The sequence below is a fragment of the Rhinolophus ferrumequinum genome, chromosome 4, assembly GCF_004115265.2.
Source record: "Rhinolophus ferrumequinum isolate MPI-CBG mRhiFer1 chromosome 4, mRhiFer1_v1.p, whole genome shotgun sequence".
Lineage (NCBI taxonomy): Eukaryota > Metazoa > Chordata > Mammalia > Chiroptera > Rhinolophidae > Rhinolophus > Rhinolophus ferrumequinum.
In genome coordinates this window covers 28,460,890-28,486,314 of record NC_046287.1, presented here as the reverse complement: position 1 = coordinate 28,486,314, position 25,425 = coordinate 28,460,890, and the positions used below count along the sequence as shown (strand labels likewise).

At 37.4% G+C, this 25,425-nt stretch overlaps 1 protein-coding gene across 2 annotated transcripts in view; it reads right to left on the bottom strand.

Moving 5' to 3' along the window:
- Positions 1-25,425, bottom strand: part of SLAIN1 (SLAIN motif family member 1) — a 57,298-nt gene that overhangs the window by 16,139 nt on the left and 15,734 nt on the right. The window contains exons 1-2 of one of the 2 annotated variants that reach the window (XM_033105121.1): positions 20,964-21,180; positions 2,500-2,649 (exon numbers count right to left, since the gene is read on the bottom strand). In XM_033105121.1, the coding sequence (XP_032961012.1) occupies positions 2,500-2,560 (61 nt within the window). In that variant the 5' untranslated portion in view covers positions 2,561-2,649; positions 20,964-21,180. Of the gene's footprint in view, positions 1-2,499; positions 2,650-20,963; positions 21,181-25,425 lie in introns of those variants that run through there. The other variant, XM_033105120.1, reaches the window with a different exon arrangement.

Genomic DNA, 25,425 nt, shown 5'->3' with positions numbered 1-25,425 from the left:
GTCTAATATTACCGTTCTGTTTTGCAAAAAGGTTGTCCCAACTGCAGCGAACATTAACCATTGTACTGCTACAATTCCTCAATCAATGTCTGTCAATTTCCCCAAATGATCCTTCCTAAAGTCTGGAAGGAGACCTAGGAAGGCTACTTAGGAAAACCTATTCATCGTCGTCATAAATACTTCGCTGTGAGTTAGACAATTAAAATAAGCAAATCTCTGCAGCCGTAGGAACTCCTCCTGCTCCCCACCACAACTCTGAAAGTCAAAGGAAAGTTCAAAACGTGCAGTGCAAGTCTTTTCTAACAAGGTCACCTCTCATTTGTTCTTTTTGCTACTAATATTATCTTTGTCAAAGCATACTGACACTTCAGTACTGCAGTAGTTTTGGGTCATCCTAAATGACAACCATCTAAAAAGAGTCAAACTGGAAGTTTCTAGTTCTTCATTTCATTGCAATACCATATTTTTTTTAAAAGTAGTCTATCCCTAACCACTTAACTTCTGAAAACTGACATCCAATCTTTTAGCCATAGAGACTTAGAGTGACTGTTAATTTACTGTTACTAAATAATGACATAAAAATATCACTTTTCCCCTCACAATGTATCTTACTAAATTCTGCATAAGCATTATCATGTTTCTCATAGTAGCCTTGACTAATTTTGAAAGCAGGAAATCATTATGCTCAAATGATACTAGGCTGTTGCCACTTATGTTGGCCTGAAAAGATAACTCCAGGACAAGCCAAGCCCAGTTCTGTGAGCTACATCTTATCGTGCATTTTGATGTCATTAAAATCCTTGAAGTAGTTCATTCCCAGATTATTTCTTGTAACTTTGTTGCAGAACCAGGGATAAACTGTCCCATGTCCAATGATCTTCTCTTCCATAATTATTTACCCTGAGAAGTAAATCAAGGCAGTTTAATTGAATTTTTATTATGATAACTATAGACTCACATGCAGTTCTAAGAAATAATACAGAGATCCCTGGTGTACTCTGTCCACTTTCCCCCACTGCTAACATTCTGCCAAATTGGAGAAGTCTATGACAACCAGTATACTAGCAGTGATGCAAACCCATCTCATTTAGATTTTCCCAATTTTATTCATGCATGAATGTCAGTATTAAGTTTTATATAATTGTATCACCAGTAGGATCAAATGTCTACCACTAGTGTCAAAATACTGAACAGTTCCAAAAACCCACAAAAAAATACAGAAATCCCTTGTGTTGCCCTTTTATAGCCACATCCACCTATGTCCTCAGATCCCACACCATTTCTCTAATCTGTAGCAACCACTAATCTGTCCTCCATCTCGGAAACTGTCATTCCAAAATGTTATATAAATGGAATTATACTCTTGGGATCACCTTTTTTCACTGAGCAGAATTCCCTGGAGAGTCATCCAAGCTGCTGTGCTCACCAGCAGCCCGTTCCTTTCTCCTGCTGAGTAGTACCCCTGATATGGCGTACCAGGGGTTTGATTAGCCATTCACCTACTGTAGGACATCTGGGTTCATTCCAGTTTTGGGCTATTACAAATAAAGCTGCTATGATCATTCCTGTACCAGTTTTTGTGTAAACACAATGTTCCATTGAGCTGGGAGCCCAAGGGTGAAACTTGCTGGGCCTTATGGAAATTGCATGTTTAGTTTTTAGGAAACTGACCGTTTCCACAGTGGCTGTACTAGCAATGTCCTTCTATCCATGTATGAGATCTGCCAATTAAGTTCGTGAACCTGTTGCAACGGTATTGCTAACCTTTTTTTGATATCGGAGGGATTATTCATTATGAATTTGTACCAACTGGATAAACAGTTAACCAAGTTTACTGTTTGGAAGTGCTGAAAACGTTGCGTGAAAAAGTTACACAATCTGAACTTTTCACCAACCATTCATGGCTCTTGCATCACAACAATGCACCAGCTTCCACGGCACTGTCTGTGAGGGAGTTTTTAGCCAGTAAACAAATCACTGTATTGGAACACCCTCCCTACTCACCTGATCTGGCCCCCAATGACTTCTTTCTTTACCTGAAGATAAAGGAAATATTGATAGGAAGACATTTTGATGACATTCAGGACATCAAGGGTAATACAATGACAGCTCTGATGGCCATTCCAGAAAAAGAGTTCCAAAGTTGCTTTGAAGGGTGGACTGGGTGCTGGTGTCGGTGCATAGCTTCCCAAGGAGAGTACTTCGAAGGTGACCGTAGTGATATTCAGCAATGACGTATGTAGCACTTTGTCTAGGATGAGTTCACGAACTTAATTGGCCAATCTCGTATTTTGGTCAGCGTATGTCCTAACACCTTACAATGCTCATGAGAGTGTGAGAAGCATTTAATTGCTCCACCTACAAAGTTGGATAGTATGAGAGGAAGAATCTAATTGTTTGCCCATTACCTGGGAAGAAATACTGAAAACTCCCCATACCTTTGTATTTCATATAGAAGCCTCTAGTTTAAAAAAGTTTTATAGTATGAAAAGAACATACTTTCTTCTTGCAGACGCGCCATGATCTGCACATCAGTGAGGTCCTGTAACTTGTATCCCATGGAGATAGAATCATCTTCCAATTCTGAAGTACTGAGCTCACTGTCTATAGATGACTGGGGACTGAGAGGGGAGCCCCTGGAGGTGTAACCTAAAAGACAAATGTTTATTATTTAGTCTAAAGAACTGATATCTAGTTATGCTTTATAATTCATGTTATCAAAACCCAGAAATTTTTGTCCTGTTTTCTGTCACCAAAAAACAATCAACATATCACCATTTAATGGTGAGACAATACACACATTTTCATGTGTTTATAATTCATATATACAAAACCATTTACTTTTTCAAATTCAATTTTCACAATTAAAAAAAAAGTCTGTTCTATACACTAAAAAAAAAAAACAAAAAAACAAAAAAAACCTGTTAACACGATATACCTCATGTTTTGTTCTTTATCACAACAACGAAAAAAATGAATGCCAGAATCTGAATCCCATTAGCTAACCGTATATCTAAACATATTGTATGAGAATACAAGTTCACTTTCAATTAATAATCAGATATGCTGGTCTCTGGTAGTAATTACTGCATATTTTAAAATTAAATTTTAATCTGGTCTATGTTTTAAATAGTACTATAAATGAATACCACATATAAAAGGCACACATACATACACAGAAGCATATACAAAGCATTCATAATTGAGAGTAGAAGAGTCACAGGAGACTTGTAATAATTCATGAAAGTGAAAAGGCAATGGCTTGAAATAAGAGAACCAAGGAAGAAAGGGCCCAAAGGACTGGAATCACACTAAAGCTGAGTCAAATAAGGAAATGGTGGGACCTGCATCTTATAAAAATCTTCTATGGCTGTCTTTTTCTATGTAGCCTTGACTGCATGAAAAGCTACCAGGAACAAGATATATAATAAACTTATATTCTTGAATCATAATAAAAAGTACTTGAATCACATTTGCCATTTAATTTTACAAAGTACATTAGGCATTTGAAAACATAACTATATACTGTGTTTCCGCGAAAATAAGACCGGGTGTTATATTAATTTTTGCTCCAAAAGACGCATTAGGGCTTATGTTCAGGAGATGTCATCCTGAGAAATCATGCTAGGACTTATTTTCCGGTTAGGTCTTATTTTCGGGGAAACACGGTAGGCATGTTTTTGCTAACTAGGGAAGATGGCCTACTATACACAATTAAAAGCAGATTAATGGAGTTCAAGTACAAATCAATGCTGGCCCTTTTGGTACCCAAAGTAACTGTGCAGCACAAACTCTCCATTATGATAAGATGACCCTCAAGCTTTTCAGTGAAAGATGGATATTTAAGCTGTGTTTAGTGACTGAATGACAAAGCAAGCAGCTAGTCAAGAAGTTGAAATATTACCTGTTCTTTCAGGTGTTAGTATTGCTTTATTTGAGGTTTTAGAGAAGCTGGGTGTATTAATGCCATTGCTATAAGGACTGAGTCTTGCAACAGGACTATAAGGAAAAGCCAGTGAGACATTTGAAGAGAAGAGACTCCGCCATCGGCTAGCTGTCACAGAAGCAGAAAATAAACAGCAGCAATTAGCTATACGGAAGCAGATGTTGATTTGCCAGAGGGAGAAAGGGAAGTGGTTAAAAAAATGAAAAGACAAAGCCACGTTTCATAAGAATATCTTAACTGACTTCCATTTATCTAAGGGAAAATTTGCAAACTAACAAAGGCAATTTGTGAATTAGGGTCCTATTTATAACTCCATCAAGAAAAAGTCAATCAGTCTCACTTTGATTAAAGCCAATATACCCGTATAACAATGAAAATTTGTTTTAAATTTCTATTATTAGAAATGTTTTCTACTTTCTATTTCTGCACAAAGATTTAAGTATTTTGTGATAATATAAAGCTCGAGTCAAAAGAAAAACTGAAAGAAACTCACAATCTTTACAAACTGTGGGAAATGTTCTTAGTACTACACACAGACTTGTATTTTTTTTTCCTGAGGTTTATTTTTAACCCATTTAATATCAGAAAATGTTGATCAAAAATTTTTATGGAAACTTGTTCTTAAATTATGGAAGAAATTTGAAATGACTGCTGTGTTTCTGAATGGCCTTGAGTCCCAAACCAGACTTATGGAAAAATGAAACAAAATCACAGAAGGGCACACACATCAAAATTTAATGACAGCTATTTTTAATGGCAGCTATACAGACTAATTGATCTGTAGGATTTTTTTGCTTTTTATAAAAAATAGTTTCCAAATTTTCTGTATTGAACATATACTATTTATATAACATTTGACGGTATGATTATACATATGCTTACTTTAATACTATAAAATAAGGAACAAAAAAGAATTTTACCTGCAATGGGCAGATGATTTAATGTCAGAATCTAATTCTTACATTATGGCTCACCTGGCCTAATTAATGCATTACCCCCTTCCAAAATTACCAACCCCTTGCTATTTCTAAGTTTTGGGGATGATGAAAAAGACTCCAAACTGTAAAAAATTGAGTAAGTCACACGAAACATCACTTATTCTCCATTCAAGAGATGCAGATTACTGTGCTAGTCAAAATCCACTTTCCTCAAAAGCAATAATTTAGACGTGTACTAAGCAGGATGAGAGAGAATAAATTCAAAATATAAATTAGGTTAAACTTCACTTTAAACAATAAATAGGTTTATATTCGCTGGAAATTTGACAGAACCTGAAGAAACACATATAAAAAGAACTACTTTAAAATGCATTCCCCAAATTACTTTTAATGAGCAATGTTAATGAGCCGGCAAACGGATGAAGTGTTTAAAAATGGGCATTGGGATGGAGAGAAAGAAACTATGGGATGTAGGTAGTCAAGAAAATAATCAGCTCTAAGTCGGGATTCTTAAAATCCTTGCAAGATATCACCAAGGTTATTTACAAAGAGCAAAATGTTTCCTTTTACTTCAGCAAGAATTCTTGAGATTTAAGTACTATCCCATTCCAACCACCACATAAAAAAATACATTTTTCTTTACCTAAGTGAAAGAACGAGGCAAGGAAACGTCTCCTTTCACAATGATTACGCTTTCAGAATTCTTCAATTTCCTTAAGGGAACACTGCCACCCTGGTTCCTAACTGACACCAGTCACATCACTTATCCAATATGCAACCGTGGCTAGCACTCTTCTCAGTCTGAGCTGAGCAGGGACTGGCAGAGCTGGCATTCCCAGCGCCTTCACTTCTAGATAAGTACCTCCGACCCCCAAATACACGGAAAAACAGGGTTACTTGGAAACACACACTAGGTAGCTGTTCTCATATCGTCCATCTCTATTACTCAAAGTTTCTCATTAAAAATTCTATATTAAAAAAAGATCAACAGTCCTTTGTGACTGCTAACTCGCTTCACAGATGATGTTATTTTATACCAGCGTGATCACTCGCCAGGCAAATTACAGTGACTGCGTGTTCTCACTCACAGGTGCAGGCGACGACGCACCCCAAGTAAACAGCATTCATTTCTCTGCACAGTAACTACAGTGACCCAGCCTCACAGCACAATGGCACAGTGATTGTGGCTATGACAGCAAGATCCCAACTAGGCACACAATTAGCATCTATGGCGAGAAAGAATGCTCTACATTGTCTCCTGGCTTTGGAGGCTGTTAAGAAGAGGGAGGAGGGTTATTGCGGGCAAGCTAACAAAACAAAGATGCTGTACTGGCGCCCAAGGTCGTGGTGGAGGAGGAGAGAGGAAAGGAGCGGAAGCCATCACATCCTACTTATTCTTCACTCTGTAGCTGAAGAAGTGTAACAGGAAGCATTTTCATAGAGAATAAGACAAACAGAAAGCACTTCTCATAGGGCAATTTTATGTTTTCCAAACAATCAATGGATTCTTTTTTTTCATATAAGGATGTGAAATTATTTGAGGCTCAGGGATAATCACAATGAACCTAAGAAAGGAGGAAGACAACTTTGCTAAAGGAGAAAACACGTGATAAACTTCTGAACAACAGTGACATTTTCCTATACTCCTACTCCGAAGTTCTAGCTATAAGTAAGGGGCTTCTCAAACTTGGAGGTGGCATGGACTCTGTATTTTTTCATTTAATTGCAACCCCTAGAATAGCAGAGAATTGGGCCCACACAGAATGATGCACCGATTAAACTTCGTTATCCTACTTGGCAAGGTTTTCTTTCCCAAATGCCTTAAGTTACACTGCCTCCAGGACACTGCTTTCTGGGTGCTCTCTGCAGTTCTACCACATCTGCCTTGGTAAGACACTCGCCACATCTCACCAGATTGCGGCAACCTCTTCCATGAACTTCTAGCCACCAGCACAACCTTCAGCAAGTCTGTTTTGAACATCAGTGCCAAAGTTGTTAGTCATGTATTTTAACTGTTACCTTTTCCCATTAAATTACCGCATGCCTTTCCATCACACACAAGATCTGAAAGGTACTGCAGACCATCTCATTAGCCATCTATGCCATGACCATCTCTGAAGCGTTTCCAAAACTCCCTTGTTAAGAATATGCTCATACTGGTTCAACTTTTTACTTTGGCTCCTTGTCTAATGAGCATTTTCTATTGAGATAAATGTTACAAATTACTAAGTTGTGGACTGATCCCTCATCTTCCTGCAAAAAAAAAAAATAATAACCTGACACTGTCTAAAGGTCTATTAATTTATTTTCTGTACATCTTCTAAGTTGCCTGACTTAAAAAATAACGTATCTGTGTAGTTATTTTTGTATGTCATTAAGCAAAATATGACCCCACCCCCAAAAATGGATTTGATAAATGCTCCTGTGATAACATCAAGTGATGAAAAATGACAGAGGACAGGCGGCATGATAGATTTAAGGAAGAATCTAAATTTCTTTAATTCTCCACACTGAAAATTATTCTTTTGGCCACAAAAACAGTTCCCAGAAACAATGCCATTCCTACTATGCCTTGATCATCTTTACTAAGACGCACAGTAAACACAATATATATTCAAATTTTTGTTGAATATATGTCCCTGCATATAATCAAAATCAAATTTAAGAAAGCAGTAGGACAATTCACATAAAAGGAAAAAAGTAATTGATCTAATGAAAATCTTAAATGGTAATCCTCAAAAGGTCAGTACTGTATCAAGGTAAAAGAGTTCAAAGATAAAGCCACACTATAATATATTTGGGAAACCATTGTTTTCACTCGTCCTTCTCACTAGGGAGGTAGCCAGCTCAGTATCTACCTAACACAATGTCTGGCACACAGGATGCAATCAATACATGTTGAATGTGGTCAAAATCTTGGTAAGTTCACTAATATTTCCTTACTTCAAACTATTCTACCATTGCTTCCTTGACATCTAAATGATTTTGTCCCATTTGTTAAACTTACTATAATTTATTTGAAAACACAGGTTAGTCTAGGCATTTCAGCCCAGCTAGAGGCTCCATGAAGAAATACACCAACCGGTAGGAGCACTTCGTTAATACTTCCTAGTAACTGCTAAGTTGCCGACCTTTATGTGTGCGAATCTTCTGGTTTCCAGCTAAATGATTTTATATTACTAATGACTGAGACCAGTGATTGGGGTAACTAGTTAAACAGGAGTTTAGCCCACCATCTAGGATGAGCTACCATGTTTCCCCGAAAATAAGACCTAGCTGGACCATCAGGTCTAATGCGTCTTTTGGAGCAAAACTTAATATAAGACCGGGTATTATATTATATACCCGGTTTTATATTAAAATGAGATTGGTCTTATATTAATTTTTTAGTCCAAAAGACGCGTTAGAGCTGATGGTCCGGCTAGGCCTCATTTTCAGGGCAACCCCGTAGTTCCTACAGCGCTGGATGCACAGTTCAAGTGAAGGATTATACCAAGAACAGTAGGTGGCAGTAAACCCTGCAGGAAGGCAACAAAGCTTCCTCAAACTCTTGAAATGCTACCGTTTCTTACAATCAAAGAAGCCATTCACAAAACAGCTGAAAGTGTGTTTAGCGAAACTTCTATAAACTTGACTGTCAGTAATGTAGCATCTGAGCTGATCTGAGTTGGATGAGGTAGTCCTGGAGGGCACTGCTCTTACTCTTTCTAATGGCTTCTAACACGATGGCCACATTTCTAATCATGGTGCAATGGTCTGAATGTTTGTATTCCCCACAAATTCATATGTTAAAATGCTAATGCCCAAAGACGCTACTAGTAGGTGGGGCCTTCAGAAGTTGCTTAAGTCATCAGGCTGGAGCCCTCCTGAATGGAATTAGTGCCCTTACGAAAGAAGCTCCACAGAGCTCCCTGCCCCTTCCGCCACGGGAGGATAATAGGGTAGGTAGATAGATAGAAATGAGCAGGAGAAGGAGACCTAGGTCCGGTTAGAAAGCCCCTGGCTGCAGCTCCTACCTGGGTCAAGCCCCTGGCAGCTGCCAGCAGGACTCCAGGCTTACACATACAGTGGTGCCTGTTTCCGAACGTCTCCAATGATGAACATTTCAGTTTAAGAACGCCATCAATTTTATGGATCTATGGTATAATTCGACAGTAAAATTCATGCTAACTTTGCAGTTTTAGGGTTGATTTTAAAGGTCTGGAACAGACTAATCCATTTTGCATTACTTTCTATGGGGAAACCGTGCCACTGTTTTCGAACGTTTCAAAACTCGAACAGTCTTTCGGAATAGATTACGTTCGAAAACTGAGGTACCTCTAAATCAAAGAGAGATGTTGTGAGGAGTCAGAGAAGGGGGGGGCACATCCTGTTTGTCAGGATCATCATCAGTTCCTTACCAGCCCAACAGGAGTCCAGGTTTTCAAGTCCCCTAAGGGATGTTTACTTATACCCCCAAATCAAGGGGATGTGTATACTCATACCCCCACATCAAAGATATGCATTGCTAAATACCAGAGGACTAGGCACCCCAGGGGGAGAGAGAGAGACAAGAGAGGGGAAAAGGGGAGGCAATTCTAGCCATAGAAATAAAAGCCTTCATGCAATGTAAGGCGAGGCTGCTTCCCTCTATGGGTCAGGCCATTCCACATCTCGGAGCATACTTTCTTTTACTAATAAAATTTTGCTGTTCATGATGCACAAATTTCAGTGTCTTGATTGAATTAATTCCTTCAAGACAAAAAGCCGACGTATTCAACATCATTTTCCCAGTAACAAGGATACAACAAGAAGAGGACCCTCACCAGGCCACGCTGGCACCCTGATCTCTGATGTCTAGCCTCCAGAACTGTACACGATAAATGTCTGCTGTTCATAAGCCACCTGGTCTGTGGAACCGTGTTACCCCAAAAATAAGACCTAGCTGGACAATCATCTCTAATGCGTCTTTTGGAGCAAAAATTAATATGATTCGGTATTATATTATACCCCGTATTATATTAAATTATACTATACCTGGTATTATATCATATCACATTATGTTATATTAAGACCGGGTCTTAATAATATATTATATATTAATATATATTAGTTATATATTAATATATAAATATAATATAATAATATATTAATTTTTGCTCCAAAAGACACATTAGAGCTGATGGTCCAGCTAGGTCTTATTTTCGGGGAAACACGGTAAGAGTTCAGGGAAGACTGCTAGAGAGGAAGAGATCAGGGCACATTAACAAATAGGGGCTAAATGAAGCCCCAGGTAACAATGAGCTCACCCAAGGAGAATGTCAAGAAGAAAAAGAGGCATAAGGAAAGACCATTTAAGAGTGGATAAAGGGAGAATAAGTAGAGGAGACTAACAAAGGTCATTCAGGAAGCTCAAGGATCAGTAGAGGCCAAAAGGAACACAGGTGATGAAGAAGAGTTTTGACATGGAAGTGATAGTTCAGAGTGGGAATTACTGCAGAGTGGTCCTTTAGAATGTGGACTGGAAAACAGGCTACTGGCTAGGACAACTGGTCATTTGTGAGAGCAGATTAAACAGAGGAGTTAAAGCAGAAACAGTATTAACAGGTCAAGCAGACATAAGATGAGGAAGAAATTACTCTTTCTAGAGAGATTTGGCTATAAAAGAAAGAAGAAATAGAGTTGTAACTTGAGGAGCATGAAACGAAAGGGAGGACAGTTTTAAGGATAAAGGAGACCTACGTATTTATAGAACGAGGAGAACAGAACCAAAGGAGACAAGTTTACAGAACAGAGGAAGTAAGATCCCAGAGGTCAGAAGGAAAGGGACACATGAGGCAGAAGGAAGAGGAATGGTAGAAGGGGCAGCCTCGGAAAAGGGAGGGTCATTTCTTCCTCTGTAACACAGGTAGACAAAAAGTGAGAATGTAGAGACTGAAGAGGATGAAGGTGGTATTTATACCCTGTTATCTGTAAGTTAGAAAGCAATAAATATGCTGAGAAGGCAGGAACTTGTGAGGTAGTAATGGCCTGGCCACCAGTAAAGGGACAAGCAAAAGTGACTGCCTGGGGAGTCTAGTAGCGAATCTCTGTAACAATACTAATCAACACGTAAGCCTAAACAAAACATGGGAAGATATTAGCAAGTGTCAACGTCTTATGATTCTGTAGAGGGCATTTATATGTCTTACAAGTTAAAGCTTAGATAGCTGGAGTGTGGTTGCTGTATTGTTTACAGAGATGTCAAAGTGACGAACTTTGTAACAAATAATTAAAAACAAAACAAAAACCCCTAACGACTGAAGGTTACTTGCCACTGGGAATTTTAGAAATTTAAGGTAAGATCTCGGTAAGAAGAGTTAGATGGTGGTCTGGAAGGGTTGGACCATTGTATTCAATGCCGAGGGAAGTCAAACATCACAACAGGCTAACACAAGAGTTGGCAGACGTGCTCTGTAAAGACCAGCTAGTAACTATGTCAGGTTTTCCTGGCCATATGGTCTCTGTTGCAACTACTCAACTCTGTCATCATAGCAGTGAAGCAACCATAGATGATACATAAATGAATGAACGTGGCTATCCTCCAAGAAAACTTTATACACATGGAGAGTTGAATTTCATAAGAATTATGCGTCATGAAATATTATTCTTTTGATTTGTTTTCAACCACTTAAAAATCTGAAAGGGGCCATACAAGACGAGGTAGAAGGTCAGATATGGACATAGTTTGCCAACCCCTGGGCTAACATACAGACCTGTTTGTCATATTCATGCTGAAACATGCACAGGATTAGAATTCTATTACAACGGTATGTTGGGTATTGAGACATAATAAGGATGGCTGATAGCATACTTCTTTACTGCAATTTTTCCTAACATTGTAAGAAAGACCGACAAAAGACTACAAGGACACTGGACTAAGAATCCAGATACCAGAGCTCCAGTCTCCATCCTGCCATATGCTAGTATGAGAGTTGGAGCTTGACAATGTAACATCTTGGGGTTGCAGTGTCCCTTTCGAGAAAAAGAAAAAAAAATGTTTGTCAGAGGGTAATAGGCAGAGCCTATTGAATATAAGACAAAAGCTGTAGTGAATATAAGACAAAAGTTGACAGCATGCATTCTCGAACTATAAAGCATTAAAAAAAAAAACTACTGAAAAATCACAGCAAATTGTAACAAAACCATTCTCTAAATTTGGAGGAAAAATGTTCTAGAAGCTAGGTGGGAGAAAGCAGAGTGCAGAAATTTTCTACTGTTTCATTTTCCCTAATTCTTAGGCAGTTTAACCTGTCTTCTCAAAAAAGATGGGCATTATTTTTACATTGTGTGTTATCGAAACAATTTCATACATTTAACTCAGATGTTACCAACTTAGAGGCAAAGTATTGAACCTTGAACCTTCAACATTTTGATCGGAATATGTGACAAGTTCTCACTTTTTTATCCAAAAACTATCTCAGAGGAAATAAACGGCCCAAATGCCACATTTTTAAAAAATATGGTTTCTTTAAAACCACAGACTCCTAAGGTCGTAACTTTGACTCTTAAATAATAATGTTCTTTACCACAGAGTCTAAAAGCAAGGTCAAAGGAAGCAAGCTTTCCATCCTTCTGTTTTTATCCTTTCTTTACACAAGAGGGTAGACAAGCTTCAGCTCTAAACCAAACAATTAGAGGAATTCAAATACTTGGTTCTTTACTAACACTAGTCACAGAGCGGTCTGAGATCAGTGGAGGGACGGGAGACATCACCTCTTTGTAATGCTTTTTATTCTCCCTTATATTGGCGGGAAGTTTTATCCAGACCATAGCATTTTGACCTAAACCCACAAACCTCCAGGGCAGGAAGACCTTCATTTTCACAACCATCCTCTCCAGTATAAACTTCGTAGGTTTACATCTTTACATACTCAGAGCCTACAGAAATGCTTGGCACACAGATGCACTCAGATGTTTGGACTAAGCTTAAACAAAGGAATTAAGGACCTTAGGCAAAGATAGTATTTTACGGGTTCACTCTTATACACTCTGCATAGACTGAGGTATAAGTTTTCTGGAGAGGCCACACGTTTATATTAAGTAAACACTGCTGACTTGAATCCAACCTGAGAGTAAGCCCCCTGGAGCAGTAACATATGGTTTGCAGCTTATCTGATCTACTAGTTTTATTGGGTAAACTTGAGTAGCATTAATTTCTCCACAGCGCTCCATGACCTGATAAATAAGCATATGGGATCTAGGACGTCCTACTACTACACTTTGAAACAGGTGTTCAGAGTGCTCTTCCCAGACACAAAGTAAAGAGGGTAAGTTAACCATAACCCTCAAGTCTCTCAATCATCAAATTATAGCTGGAAACACCTATTAGATTAATTTGACTCGGTTCCCACAGTTCTAATTCATGCAACCTATGATGACAAATATAATGATTGAAAATTAGTAACCAACACACACACACACACACACACACACACACACACACACACGTTACCCCAGAACATGGTAGATACTCAGTATTTCAACTTCCAGTTGTATTCAAAATGTAACAACTTACAAAAATATGACTAATAAAAGAATGCATTTATCTTCAAGAAATAGCTAATAAAAAAATTCATTTATCCATTTAAATAATACCTACAGTTAGTCAAGAAAGTCACTTTCAACATTAGGATTAAGTCTTAAAATATATTAGGTTTGAAAGGGGACCATATACCTCCAATGATTCGCAGATAAATGTTTAATATTTGTTGAATGCGAGTTACAAACTTTCACCACAAAGGAGTATAAATTAAATAACATTTATTCCATAGGGATCAGAGTTTTATAATTGTTCTTGATCTGAAATAGGTCAAATGTTTCCTACGTCTTAACAGTTAAAGTAATCTTACTGGCTAAACTATCTAGTCATCATAATTAAAGCATTAAATCTTTTCTATTTCTCAGACCACGTGCCAAAAGCTTTTCTCACTGCCACTACTGGATCCTTTGCGGGGTCTTCTCTAACCAGAACAATGGCCGAAAACTACAGCTGGAAAATGATGGCTGGGAAGGAGAAATTCTCCGGGTTGTCCACTTGCTTCCACATAATCACTGGTCAAACTGAAGGTGTAAGCTGCCAGCTTTAAGCACACAGAAACCAAATACAGAGTTATCTAGGACAAGAGTGATCTCTACAACTTCAAAAGTCATAATCACTTTCTATCTGCAGTTAACAGGGGAGATTTAAAAAAAAAAATCTAACTTTCGCAGTAATTATACTTCAAAGGCATGTTTAAAAATTCCCTTTTATAGAAACTATTTTCCCCTTAGGCCTGACCGCTAAGAATTAAATCAAATTTAAGGACAGTGACAATAGTCACAGCATGTGACAAGGGAGCCTGTGTGCAAGTAAAAAGAACAAGGGAAAAGAATGACCTAATAATCTGTCATTGATGTGATGTCGTCATGTAGATCCTTGACAGCTTAGACTACAGCCATAATGTCAACTGTGACAACTAGCTAGAAATACTTCCAAGTTCTACACCCTACATGATCTCATGTCTGAAAATAGTGGGTTTTCCCTCCCTGAAACGAAGGACAGACTAGATAACCAATAACCAGTAAGAGTACTCCTGCCCTTGACCAAGAAGAGAGTGGTAGGAAATTCGAGCCCAGTGGGTTATTAGAAAGCACTAGAAGGTCCTGAATAGAAGAATGATGGAAATGGAATTTGACAATCCTTCCTATTCAGTACTACCTAGGCTAAGTACCGTTCTTCCAATAAGGACACAATGCATGTGGCTTTTATTCCAGTGGCAGAAAAGGCCTCTGACTCACTAATCTTGAGGGGTGGTAGAAAATAAACATATAAAGTTAAGAGTTCTGACCAAAAAATCACGTGTTTTTGTTTTGTTTTGTTTTTTTTAAGCTCTAAAACCACTTTCATGATGGTATTACAATATCTGAACACAGAAGAGCACTAAAGTATACATGAAAGTCCAAAACAGCCAGACCTACTTTCCAGGAGTTTTGTTTCGGAATTGGAGACAGTTATGCAATTAGTATGTAAGTGTAACATTAAGTAGACAAACCAACACACCTTGTTGGCAGCTGACTCACCAGAGTGCAAAGGTTAAACATGCAGTGCACACATTCCCTCTCTTACCTTCCACTTCCATCTCCAGATTTGACAGTTCTACTTTACATGGTCAAGGTTTATTGTATTTCCATTCTGTTCCATAGCTATACTTAAGACAGCTTTAAAGGTTCATTAGATGGTAAACCACATAAATGTGGCTCTTCAGTGTTTTGAAATAAGTATCGTTAACTGAGGAACTGAATATTATGAAAGAACCAAGAGAAAGAAAGGTAATTATTTGGCACTAGACCCTAACCACTAGCTTAAGAATATCACAAGCCTTCAACCTCAATGCATTTTCTGATTTCATCTTTCCTGGCTCCTGCTAGGCCGTCTTGTTGGCTACTGTGTTCTAGATCTCATGGATCCTTTTCCTTGTACTTTTTTTCCACCCTTAAAATAGGGTTCATAAAGTAATATTTTCTAAGTCTTTGCAAAACGAAAAATCTCTTCCATTTGTCTCCACAATTTAAGACTGCCTGGGTACAAAATCATAGTTTGAAAACAATTTCCCTTCAAAACTTTAGAAACAATATTCATTTTCCACCTAGCATCAAATATCTCTTATGAATTGTCTGAGGTCTGTTACCACCGTAGGTAACTTTTTCTTCCTTTGAACATTTTTAGAATTTTATCTTTTTTAAACTTCAGAAATTCAACATGGATATCTAGGTGTAAGTCATTTTTTTAATCTATCCTAGTTCATGCTAAGCTTGTCTTTCTTTAACTCAAAGAAATTTTCTTTTGTTATTTATTGATTCTTTCTTCCCCTCAACTTTCTGTTTCTGTTTCTAAAACTATTAAAGATTAGAGGTTTGGGATCTGTCATGTCCCCTATCTTTTCTATGTCTCTCTCTCTCTCTCTCCCACCCCCTTTCTGATTTCTTTGACTAATTCAGATAAGCAGCTTGTTTTTTAGCCCTGCTCATTCTTTTAGAATTTTCAAGGAATTAAAAATAACTAATAAAAAGGATGATTTGACTGCTTATTTTCCCAGGGATCTGTTCTTGTCTTAAAGATGTGTTACTCTCTTAAATAAGAGCACATTAAGTTCTTGAAGTTCTCTATCCTCCCAGTTACTTGTTTCCTACAAAGTCAGTTGATCTGTGTGTCTTTTTTCTTGCTATTAATTTTCTCAAAAAGCAAGTAGACTTGGTTATTGGTTCATACTTACGAACCAAGACTAAATCCGAAGAGATAACTAGCATGAGCTTCTTCTGCACCAATGTAGATATTACCCTAATGGGCTTCTAACTTTAAAAAAGAAAACTGGCAACAAGCACTAAGCAAATGGGTGGATTAGTTCCATAAACAAGCTTTCCACACAGTGCCTGGGCATGCAGCAGCAGAGTGGCTGCGGACCCCATAATACAAAGTAAGGATGTTGTTATCCTAGGGGTGGGATGCTTTAGAGTCCATCTAATATTCCTCCCACCTTCTGCTTAATTAAATGTGAACATATTATGTTACCTCAAACTCTGCTTCTCAATGAGGGGTAGGAATCCCACACTTAGATCTCTTTACCTTCTTTAAAAATAGGTATCTTGTTTTATCCTAAAGACTAGACCTCACCTCATACTTGCAATTATCATCTTTAGCACATGCAAGCAACTCCTACTGCTAGAATATCCTTTTAATGATCCAACTTATCTAAAAAACACTAAGAAAATGGAAGATAACACATAATAATACTGCATGTATACATACACACACATGCATATGATTACACACACTATAAATCTGAATTTCAAAAGACCAATACTTTTACACACACACACACACACACACACACACACACACACACCACTCCTTGAAATATAATCTTACAGCTATGACAGGGGAAAAAAATTAAACTCACAAGTAGAAACTGACAAGAGCTCCAAAACTTGAATATATGAAACTTGTTACTATATAAAAGTCAAGGCTCCGTGTATTATAAATAAATGAGAATATCAAAGCCTTATGTTCTCAAAGTAAATTAAGTATCATAAAGAGTTTGCCCACATTTTAAACTATCATTTCTCACGAGGTCATAGAAAAAATTCAGGGTATTAATGAGACAAGCAGAAGAAAAACATTTCCAAATTTATCTAAATTAAAGAATCCCCCTGAAAAATGCTAACGCCTAACTTTACTCAAACTCTAAAGAATTTCTACTTCATTCTCCACATCTTTCCAGATTTCAAAAATGCTCAGTCTCGTAGCAATTCAGACAATATACCCTGTAGCTTTCCTGTTCAGAATCATGTCACTTCTTTGCTTAAAACTATTCAAAAGCTTCCCAACCATCTTAAGATAAAGTCCAGAATTCTTAACGGCCCTGAAAACCCTGCACACCTCTCCAGTTTCATCTAGAGTCACGCAGCTCGTTTTCTCCCTCTTCATTCCCCTCCTTACTCTCCCACCACAATAGTCTAGCAGTTCCTCACATCCTGAGTCTTGTCCCATCTCAGGACCTTTGCACACGCTGTTCCTGTGGTCAGGGGCATTCTTCTGCTCCCCTCTCCTACAGAGGTAGCTGCTTAACTCTTGCTGACTCCTCGACATGGGACACTCTTGTGAAAGTATTTCCTGGCCATAGCACTCAGACTCAGGTCTGTAAGCATCATCATACTTGTTTTAAGGGAAAGGAAGAAAAAAGCAAGAGCTGCTATCTTTGTAATCTGTTGGTCGTACTAGACTCCAAAACCTAGGTATTCAATGTGTCTTCCATTGTACCCTGAGTACCTAGGCCTGGCCCTGCACCTAGCAAGTACTCAATACATTTGTTTCATGATCTAGCATTGGAATCTTCTCTCTGACCAAGGCCCAATGTTTCAGAAAAGAAGAGTCTACAAATTCTTGCGTAAATCAATTCTATTTTGTAGCGGTCCCAAGAAACAGGCATGAACACCTACCAAAATAAAATTTTGCTGCCATAGAGGCACAATTATCAGAGTAGTATGAAAAGAGTAAACAACTACTTTGAGAGACTCTCTATTGTTTTTTTTTTTTTTTCCTTCTTGGAGTAGGTAACAAAATAGCATGTCAGTTATCTATTCGTTATAACAAACATTATGCACTGTCATAAGTTATTGCTTTTATTTTAATAAACACCTTCCATAGCAGAAATGCAAAACAAAAACAAAACACAAAGCACACAGAAACGCATGGGATAGAAACTACAAATTTCATAGGAGCACAATTTCAGTTATTTGTCACTTGATGTACAAAATAGCGTCTCTAATATGGAAGCAAATGTTTGGGGGCCATTCTGAACATAAGAGCAAAGCAAATGTGATGGAAGCTCACAATCATGCCAACGTCTCTTCAATTTCCAGCACGTGGGAATAATAGCAAATGTCAAGAGACCTTGTCTTGGCGCAAAAATCTCGGTATGGTTCCAAATTATTTTTCCAGTGAGAAAGAGAATCCTTTACAAAGCTTACCTAAAATGAACTGCACAGACTAAGTTTTAATTTTGTGTTCCAAATTTGACAGAGCACCTCAAGACTGGAAACATGAACTGATGGAGATAGCATCTTGGGCCACGCAAGGAGAGACTGGACAGGCTCCAGGAGACAGACACTTGATAAGCTTCTTAATGTCTCGGTTCAATCTGTGTGGCTTTTCCAAATGAAAAAGCCACCTTCAGAGCACCGGATTAGTCGACAACTTTCCTCTTCATTGGCTAAATTTAGAGAGAAACACTACATCATAACAAACGAGACAAGAATGGGAACTGGTATCATATGAAGATAAAAGAAAAACTCAAAGAAATAATATCTATCCGCATTTGCTTAGCACATAATCCCAGAGGAAATGAGAGGTAGTCATAGGGTAACATGACCCAAGATAGTAATTGTGCAGGGCTACACCATTTGTGAAAACTATACCCACACTCTTCAAATGTGACCTGTCCTGATTCAATAGTTATGGACATTCAAGGATCTTAAGGCAAGATAAGCTTTTATTAACTGGCCCCAAATTAACTGAGCCACATATTGGGTGTCTCAAATTACTTAGATAAGCTTTTTGATCATTATTTGGTTATTTAACATCCAAGACTCATGGCACGAGATTAGTCTTATTTCAATTTAGGATACCATGTGAGTTAATGCTACCCATGCGAGTTCTATGGGCATTTATTATTAATATTCTAAAGGGGTGTGGGAAGTGGAGAATATAGAAAACCACGTCAGAAATGGAATACGTATAGATCTAAGAAGAAACAGAAGAAAAGGAATAGATTAACGAGGTTGTCTTGAAATTTCTACTCTTCTCAAATAAACTACATTCATAAAATTTTTCAATTTGAGATTTTAACTCTAACAAGTATCTTTATGTAAAGGTAGAGAAAACAGACACCCATCAAAGAAAAAAACGCTATTAGTTTTCCATAAAGTATAAATAGCCAAACAAAGAGGATTCCCTGTATTTTTTGGCTCAGTTTTTGAATAAAGAGTTGCATATCAGAAATGTGCCTCTATACTTATATAGCACTTCACATTTTTCAAAGTAATGTCACATTCAACATTTCCTGAAATCTATCTAACATTAGGTTGCTGCAAAATTGTGGTTTTTGCAATTATTTTTAACCTTTTAAACCACAATTACATTTGTACCAACCTAATAGCTCCATGAAATCTGTTAAATGTCTGCACTTACCAAGCGAAATACTAGGAACAAGGCGCACGCTCCTACTCATACAGTTACGCAGAGCTAAGGCACTATGTCACTACATCTAACAACCAGATCAAAATCCCTTCCGCCACATTCGTTCATTCAATAATTAGCATTCAACACCTACAGTGTGACAGAAGCTATTCTAGGCCCTGGGAGAGGTACAGCAGAGACCAAAACAGACTCAAATCTCCACCCTCAGAACTACCATTTTAATGAGCACCACCATGTGACTTTTTTTCTTGGCTTGGCTACTCGGATACCAGTTACAACACCAAATGTTCAATTACTCTTTTTGCTCATCTAAGGAATTTAAATGTTGTCAAGTTATTAATAAATCCCAAAAACCAAACATTCAGAACTTAAAACACATTTGAAAGTTATTAAGCTGTTGGCATTTCAACATGAAATTAAGGTATGGGCCCCTATTCTCAGATGCTTCAAAGTGGAAAATAATGAACATTGTTAGAACCATTTTCAAAAGAGAAAAAACAATCAAGATATTGAGTTTTGTCTAAGATTGCATATTAAAATCATGGTTCAGTGTTTGGGGGAAAAAGAGAAAATATTATTCTGGGTCTTAATTAATTTTATACGAATAGACTACAGATTTAGAAGTCCCAGAGAGTTAACTTTCAACAATTAATTATTTTACTTTCAATATTATTTTCGGTAGATTATCCAGAAAAGCCATTTACATTATTCAGATTTATTAGAAAAGAGACCTACTATTTAAGCTGTTACTATGTCTGCTTTACAAACATCTTTATTTAATCCCTTACAACTCTACAAAATAAATGTAAATGTAGAAGAGGCTGAGAAAACGTAAGTAATTTGCCTATGTTGACTACTTGATACCTAAGACTTTATAAATTATGACATTTTGGTATTAAAAAAACTTTGGAAAAGGGGAAAATTAGTTTGAGATCCACAATAAAATAAATTTTAATTTAATTGATATTCAATTAATTTTCCTTATGAGAATTTAAGGGTATCAGATACATATGTCATCTGTAAGACTATATATATACCTTACACCAAAGATAATTATCCTATTATAACTTAAACACACACACATATAACCAATTTGCAAAACTGCAGCTATGGAGACAAAGCACTTCTCTTAGCAGTATCTTAAAACGGTCACAATACAGGTGCTAGCTCCCTATAAAATTAAGTCTTACAAAACATCACTTTCTTCCCCCTCATTTGCTTCAGAAAAGCAAACTTTCCTCAGAAGAGCAGGATTTTAATAAGCCTGTTCTCACAACCTTAAGACAAAACTTGAACCCTTCCCATACATTCTCCCATAACTTACCAAGTTTTCTTATCTATATCCACAGACACAAAGCTGTCAGATACAGCATGAAGGCTATTTGAAGACCTCCCAAATCAAGAACACAGGTAGCAAAAACTCAGCCAGAGGCCCCTCGAGAAGTTTCAATCCAAACGAGTTCATTAGCAATTGTATAATTAGGGACCATCCTGGGAGAAAAGCTGCCCACGGTCCTGCAGATACTGACTCTGACAAACCCTTATACAGATGTCTTCCTGGAGATGCTTCTTCATTAAGCAGGAAGACGGCTAATGTGCAACCAAGAAAACAGCACAGGCTAAGTTCCTAGGGTACGAGAGGGAATAAGAAAGAAGGGATGTCAGACCAAGGGACCAGAGGGCGTACAAGGTCCACCCACTAGGTATACTTTGGCTCCTCCTAACTACGGCCCTTCTTCACGTGTCCTACAGGGAACTAATCCTTAATTTTTGAGTAATTCTCTTCCCAAAACATCAGGGTCAAGAAATAGAAACCAGATGTGTAAAGTATTTGCTCTCTGATAAGCAGCATCTTACCTGAAGCCCCAGGTAACATTAAAGGACATTTACCTGTCCCTCGGTACAAGAGTGAGAGGGGATGACTTTACCCTTTCTTCAAATCTAATCTCTAATCTCTCCGTGGCCGTGGATGGTCTCACTGAACAGTCTTTAAATTCAGGGGGAATGTATACAACCACTAATCATTTTGCAACAAAATTCAGTAAGGTAAGTCAAAGCTGATTATTTTACAGTAAAACATGCTTGTGACAGAAAACGATGCTGCAAGGTGATACTTCAAATGACGCCAGTCTTTCTTCTGGAAGAAAGAGACAGCTGGTAAGGAAAGTGGTGCAAAGACTCCACCCCATCTTAAAATATTCAAAATGAAAACTGCAATTACAACAGTCGCCGTTCAAAAAGAATTAAAACTGCATTCCTTTTAGCAACAACGTCTATTATAGGCCAGGCTCCCTTCTAGCTGATGTGCACAAAAACGAGGTCCCCTGTCCTTAGGCAACTGATACTCAAATGAAGGGAAACAACCCTGGTCTCAAAAGAAGATGCTCAATACTATTTGTTACTTGAAAATGCTGACTGTTCAAGAGAGAAATGAAGTCTAAACAAAAAGAAAATACTTTATTAAAGAGGCACTTGAAACTTCTAAAATATGGAATGTTCACATTATTCCAATTATATATTTATGCTACATTATGAATAAAGTGAAAACCATAATTTCTGATTATCTGTTAATTAGCTATCACTGGCAAAGGACCCCTTTAATTGGAAGCCTGTAAAAATTCTTTGATATGCAAGACTAAATATGAATTCTTTACAAAACCACACTATTCTTTTACAAAACCACACTAGACTGACAGCTAAACTTAGTCTAATACCCACATGGAAGACTGAATAGGAGAGGAGACCCTATTGGACTTAAGGGGGCACAGGGATCATTTCATTTACAAATGAGAAAAACAGATAAACATTAGGTAACGGACTTAGGTCTTAGCACTCTCGGCTCTAAGGGCCCACAGTGGGGTATACGCCAACAAGGACCTGGAAAGGTTCTAGAATTCAAGGTGCAAAGTACCGCAGAGGGTAGGTAGGGAGGTCTATGGCGAAGCAAAAACAGAGGACGACTATTTCAAAGTCTACTAGGAAGGTGCTGAAACTCTGGGGCTCTCTCCCCTGCCCAAGCAGCTGCTTCTCTCCTGCTTTTCCTCAAAAACAGGTTTTATTACTTAAATTGAACAAGAAAGCTGCTAGATTTAAGATACCTTACACAAATAAGGGTACCTTACAAAAACCCAAGAGAAATAAATGAAACATCAGTGCATACTACTAGGTTGGTGCAAAAGTAACTACAGTTTAAAGGTTAAAAATAACTGCAAAAACCACAATTACTTTTGCACCAACCTAACAGAAGGTCAGCTCAGTGAGGTAGACATGACACCTGTTTTGATCACGACTGCATCCCAATTACCTACATATGCCTGGCACATAAAAGTTACTTGATAAATACACAGCAAAGGAGTGTAGAAGAGGGTTTGTTTTGGTTTTGGTTTTTGTTTTTTAATCGACAAGAAGACAGGACATCAAAAAAATAAAAATCAAGGAAAGAAAACAGGATAGAATAATATAAAATATGAACATCAATCCAGGAGATTCAACATCTGACTAAAAGGAGTATCTAGAAAGAAAGAACAAAGAAACTGGAGGGGAGGAGAGAATTACAAAGAAATACTGCTCGAAATTTTACAGAGCAAAAATTTCCAGGTTGAACTGCCCACTAACAGTCCAGCACAGAAAAAGGAAATTTCAAAACACCAAGAAGAAAAGATTCTAAAATACCTGTCGTATTTTAAATAGAAAGGTCACAAGAATCCGAAATGAGAATGGTATAGGACTTCAAAAGCAATCCTGAAGCTAAAATATAATGGAATAAATGCCTTCTAAACTCTGTTGGAAATGGTTTCTAGCCTAGAATTATACACTTAGCCCAAAAAAAGTCAAGTATAAGCATGAGGGTACAATAAAGGCATTTTTCAGACATATGAGGTTCTCAAAGTTTACCTCCCCCATATCCTCTTTCCTCTCTTACTTGCCCTAAACAGCAACAGGAGATGTATTCTACTAAAAGAGGGAATATAAGGAAAAGCAAGTCTTTGCATCTAGGACATAGGTGATAAGCACTTTGGGAGGATGGGAGAATTCCCAGGATGAGAGCAAAAGGAAGTCCCACCATGACAGCTCTGCGTAGGCCTGCAGAGAACCAGTTCAGACCGGAGTAAGAGAACAGAGGACATTACCAGGAAGAATAGTTAAACAAAAACAAACAAACAACCTTGGTGGATTTATATGTCTAACCGTACTGAGAATGGTTCATTTAGAGAATTTGGGGATAAATTAATGACAGAGACCAAAAAAAGCAAGTAAGTGTCTTTTTACAATTAACTCTAGAAAAAACAAAAAGTCCGATGGAAAAAAAAACCAATAACAATAAAATACTACATGACTTAGATATGACTATTTCTATTATAATCAGTTGATGTATCCTAAAATTAGTAAAAAGTTACATGGGAGGATATGCAGAGAAAAAGTATGGGGTGGTCTTTAAAGGAATTAAACCTTCACAATCCAAAGCAAAAAGCCAATGGATAATGTTTAATATTGACAACTCGAGCGATAGCTATATAGGCATGGAATTTATAAATAGAGGCAAACAACTACATCAAAACAAATAGCTTTTGTTAAGTAATTTCATTTAGGTAATAAAACAGGCATGGGAGAATGGCATAGGAATCTGCTGTTTTCCTTATAATACCCATAAGACTAATACTTTCTAAACTATAGACATATTACTTTATGACATAATTTTAAAAAAGAATTCATCCAATGAATAACCTATTCTACTGGGTTACTCTTCTCATAATGGGATTATGGACCATGGATCTTTGGAACAAAAGCATTTATCCTTATAGCAAAAGAGGATTTACATTCATACAGAAATTTAGCAAAAGACTAATTTTGGTTTTGAAGTGCTGGTTTTCTGCTTAAACTCTCTTCTATGAAATTTAAATAAATTACATCATGAATAAAACTGCAGCATATCAATTCATTTCCTCATGACCTCACAATTCTGCTTTAGCCCCCTTGTCTATCAAGGGAAAATCAGATGATCAGGCTTACTCTAAAATCTCAAAAGCCACCAGCAACCAGGATTATTTACACCCAATTTAACAAAAGCCTCTCCTCTATTTTTTTTTTTTAAATCAACCGTGTATGCAGATGAACTCAAGTAGGAGTTGGCAAACTATGGCCTCCGTGGCCCAAATCCAACCTGCCCCTGCTTTTATAATACCCACCAGCTAAGAATGGTTTTTACTTTTTTTTCAGTGCTTTGAAAAAATAAAAATATATTTTGTGACATATGAAAAAAAAAAAATCACAAGAAATTCAAATACCAGCGTCCACGAATAACGATGTATTAGAACACACTCATTAGCATTGGCACCTATGGTTGCTTTCTAATGATGGCAGAGTGTGGGGCCCACCAAGCCTAAAATATTTACTAGTATCTGGTCCCTTTCAGAAAAACTTGTTGACCCCAGGGCTAAAGAACTCTAGTTCTGAATTTCATTTTAAATAAAATTGAGCCAAATTCATATATATAAAATGTACATATAAAAAGTCCTTGAATCAAGGGATGTTTGAATAAAGAAACAGGGATGGTCTATAAAGCCCTTGAAAGAGAAAAGTCCCGAGGGATTTAATAGTTTGCTTAGGGTCACTTGGGTAAATGGGAACAGAATCAAGACTAGAGTCTCCTGACTCAGACAGTTGCTCTCTCAGATAAGCATCTGTCACCAAAGCTTCAACCCTAATACTCCTTTGTTCCTATTCCACTCTTCAACTTTCTATTACTAAATCACTTATTTCCTTTTAGTTAAAATGTTAATAAAACC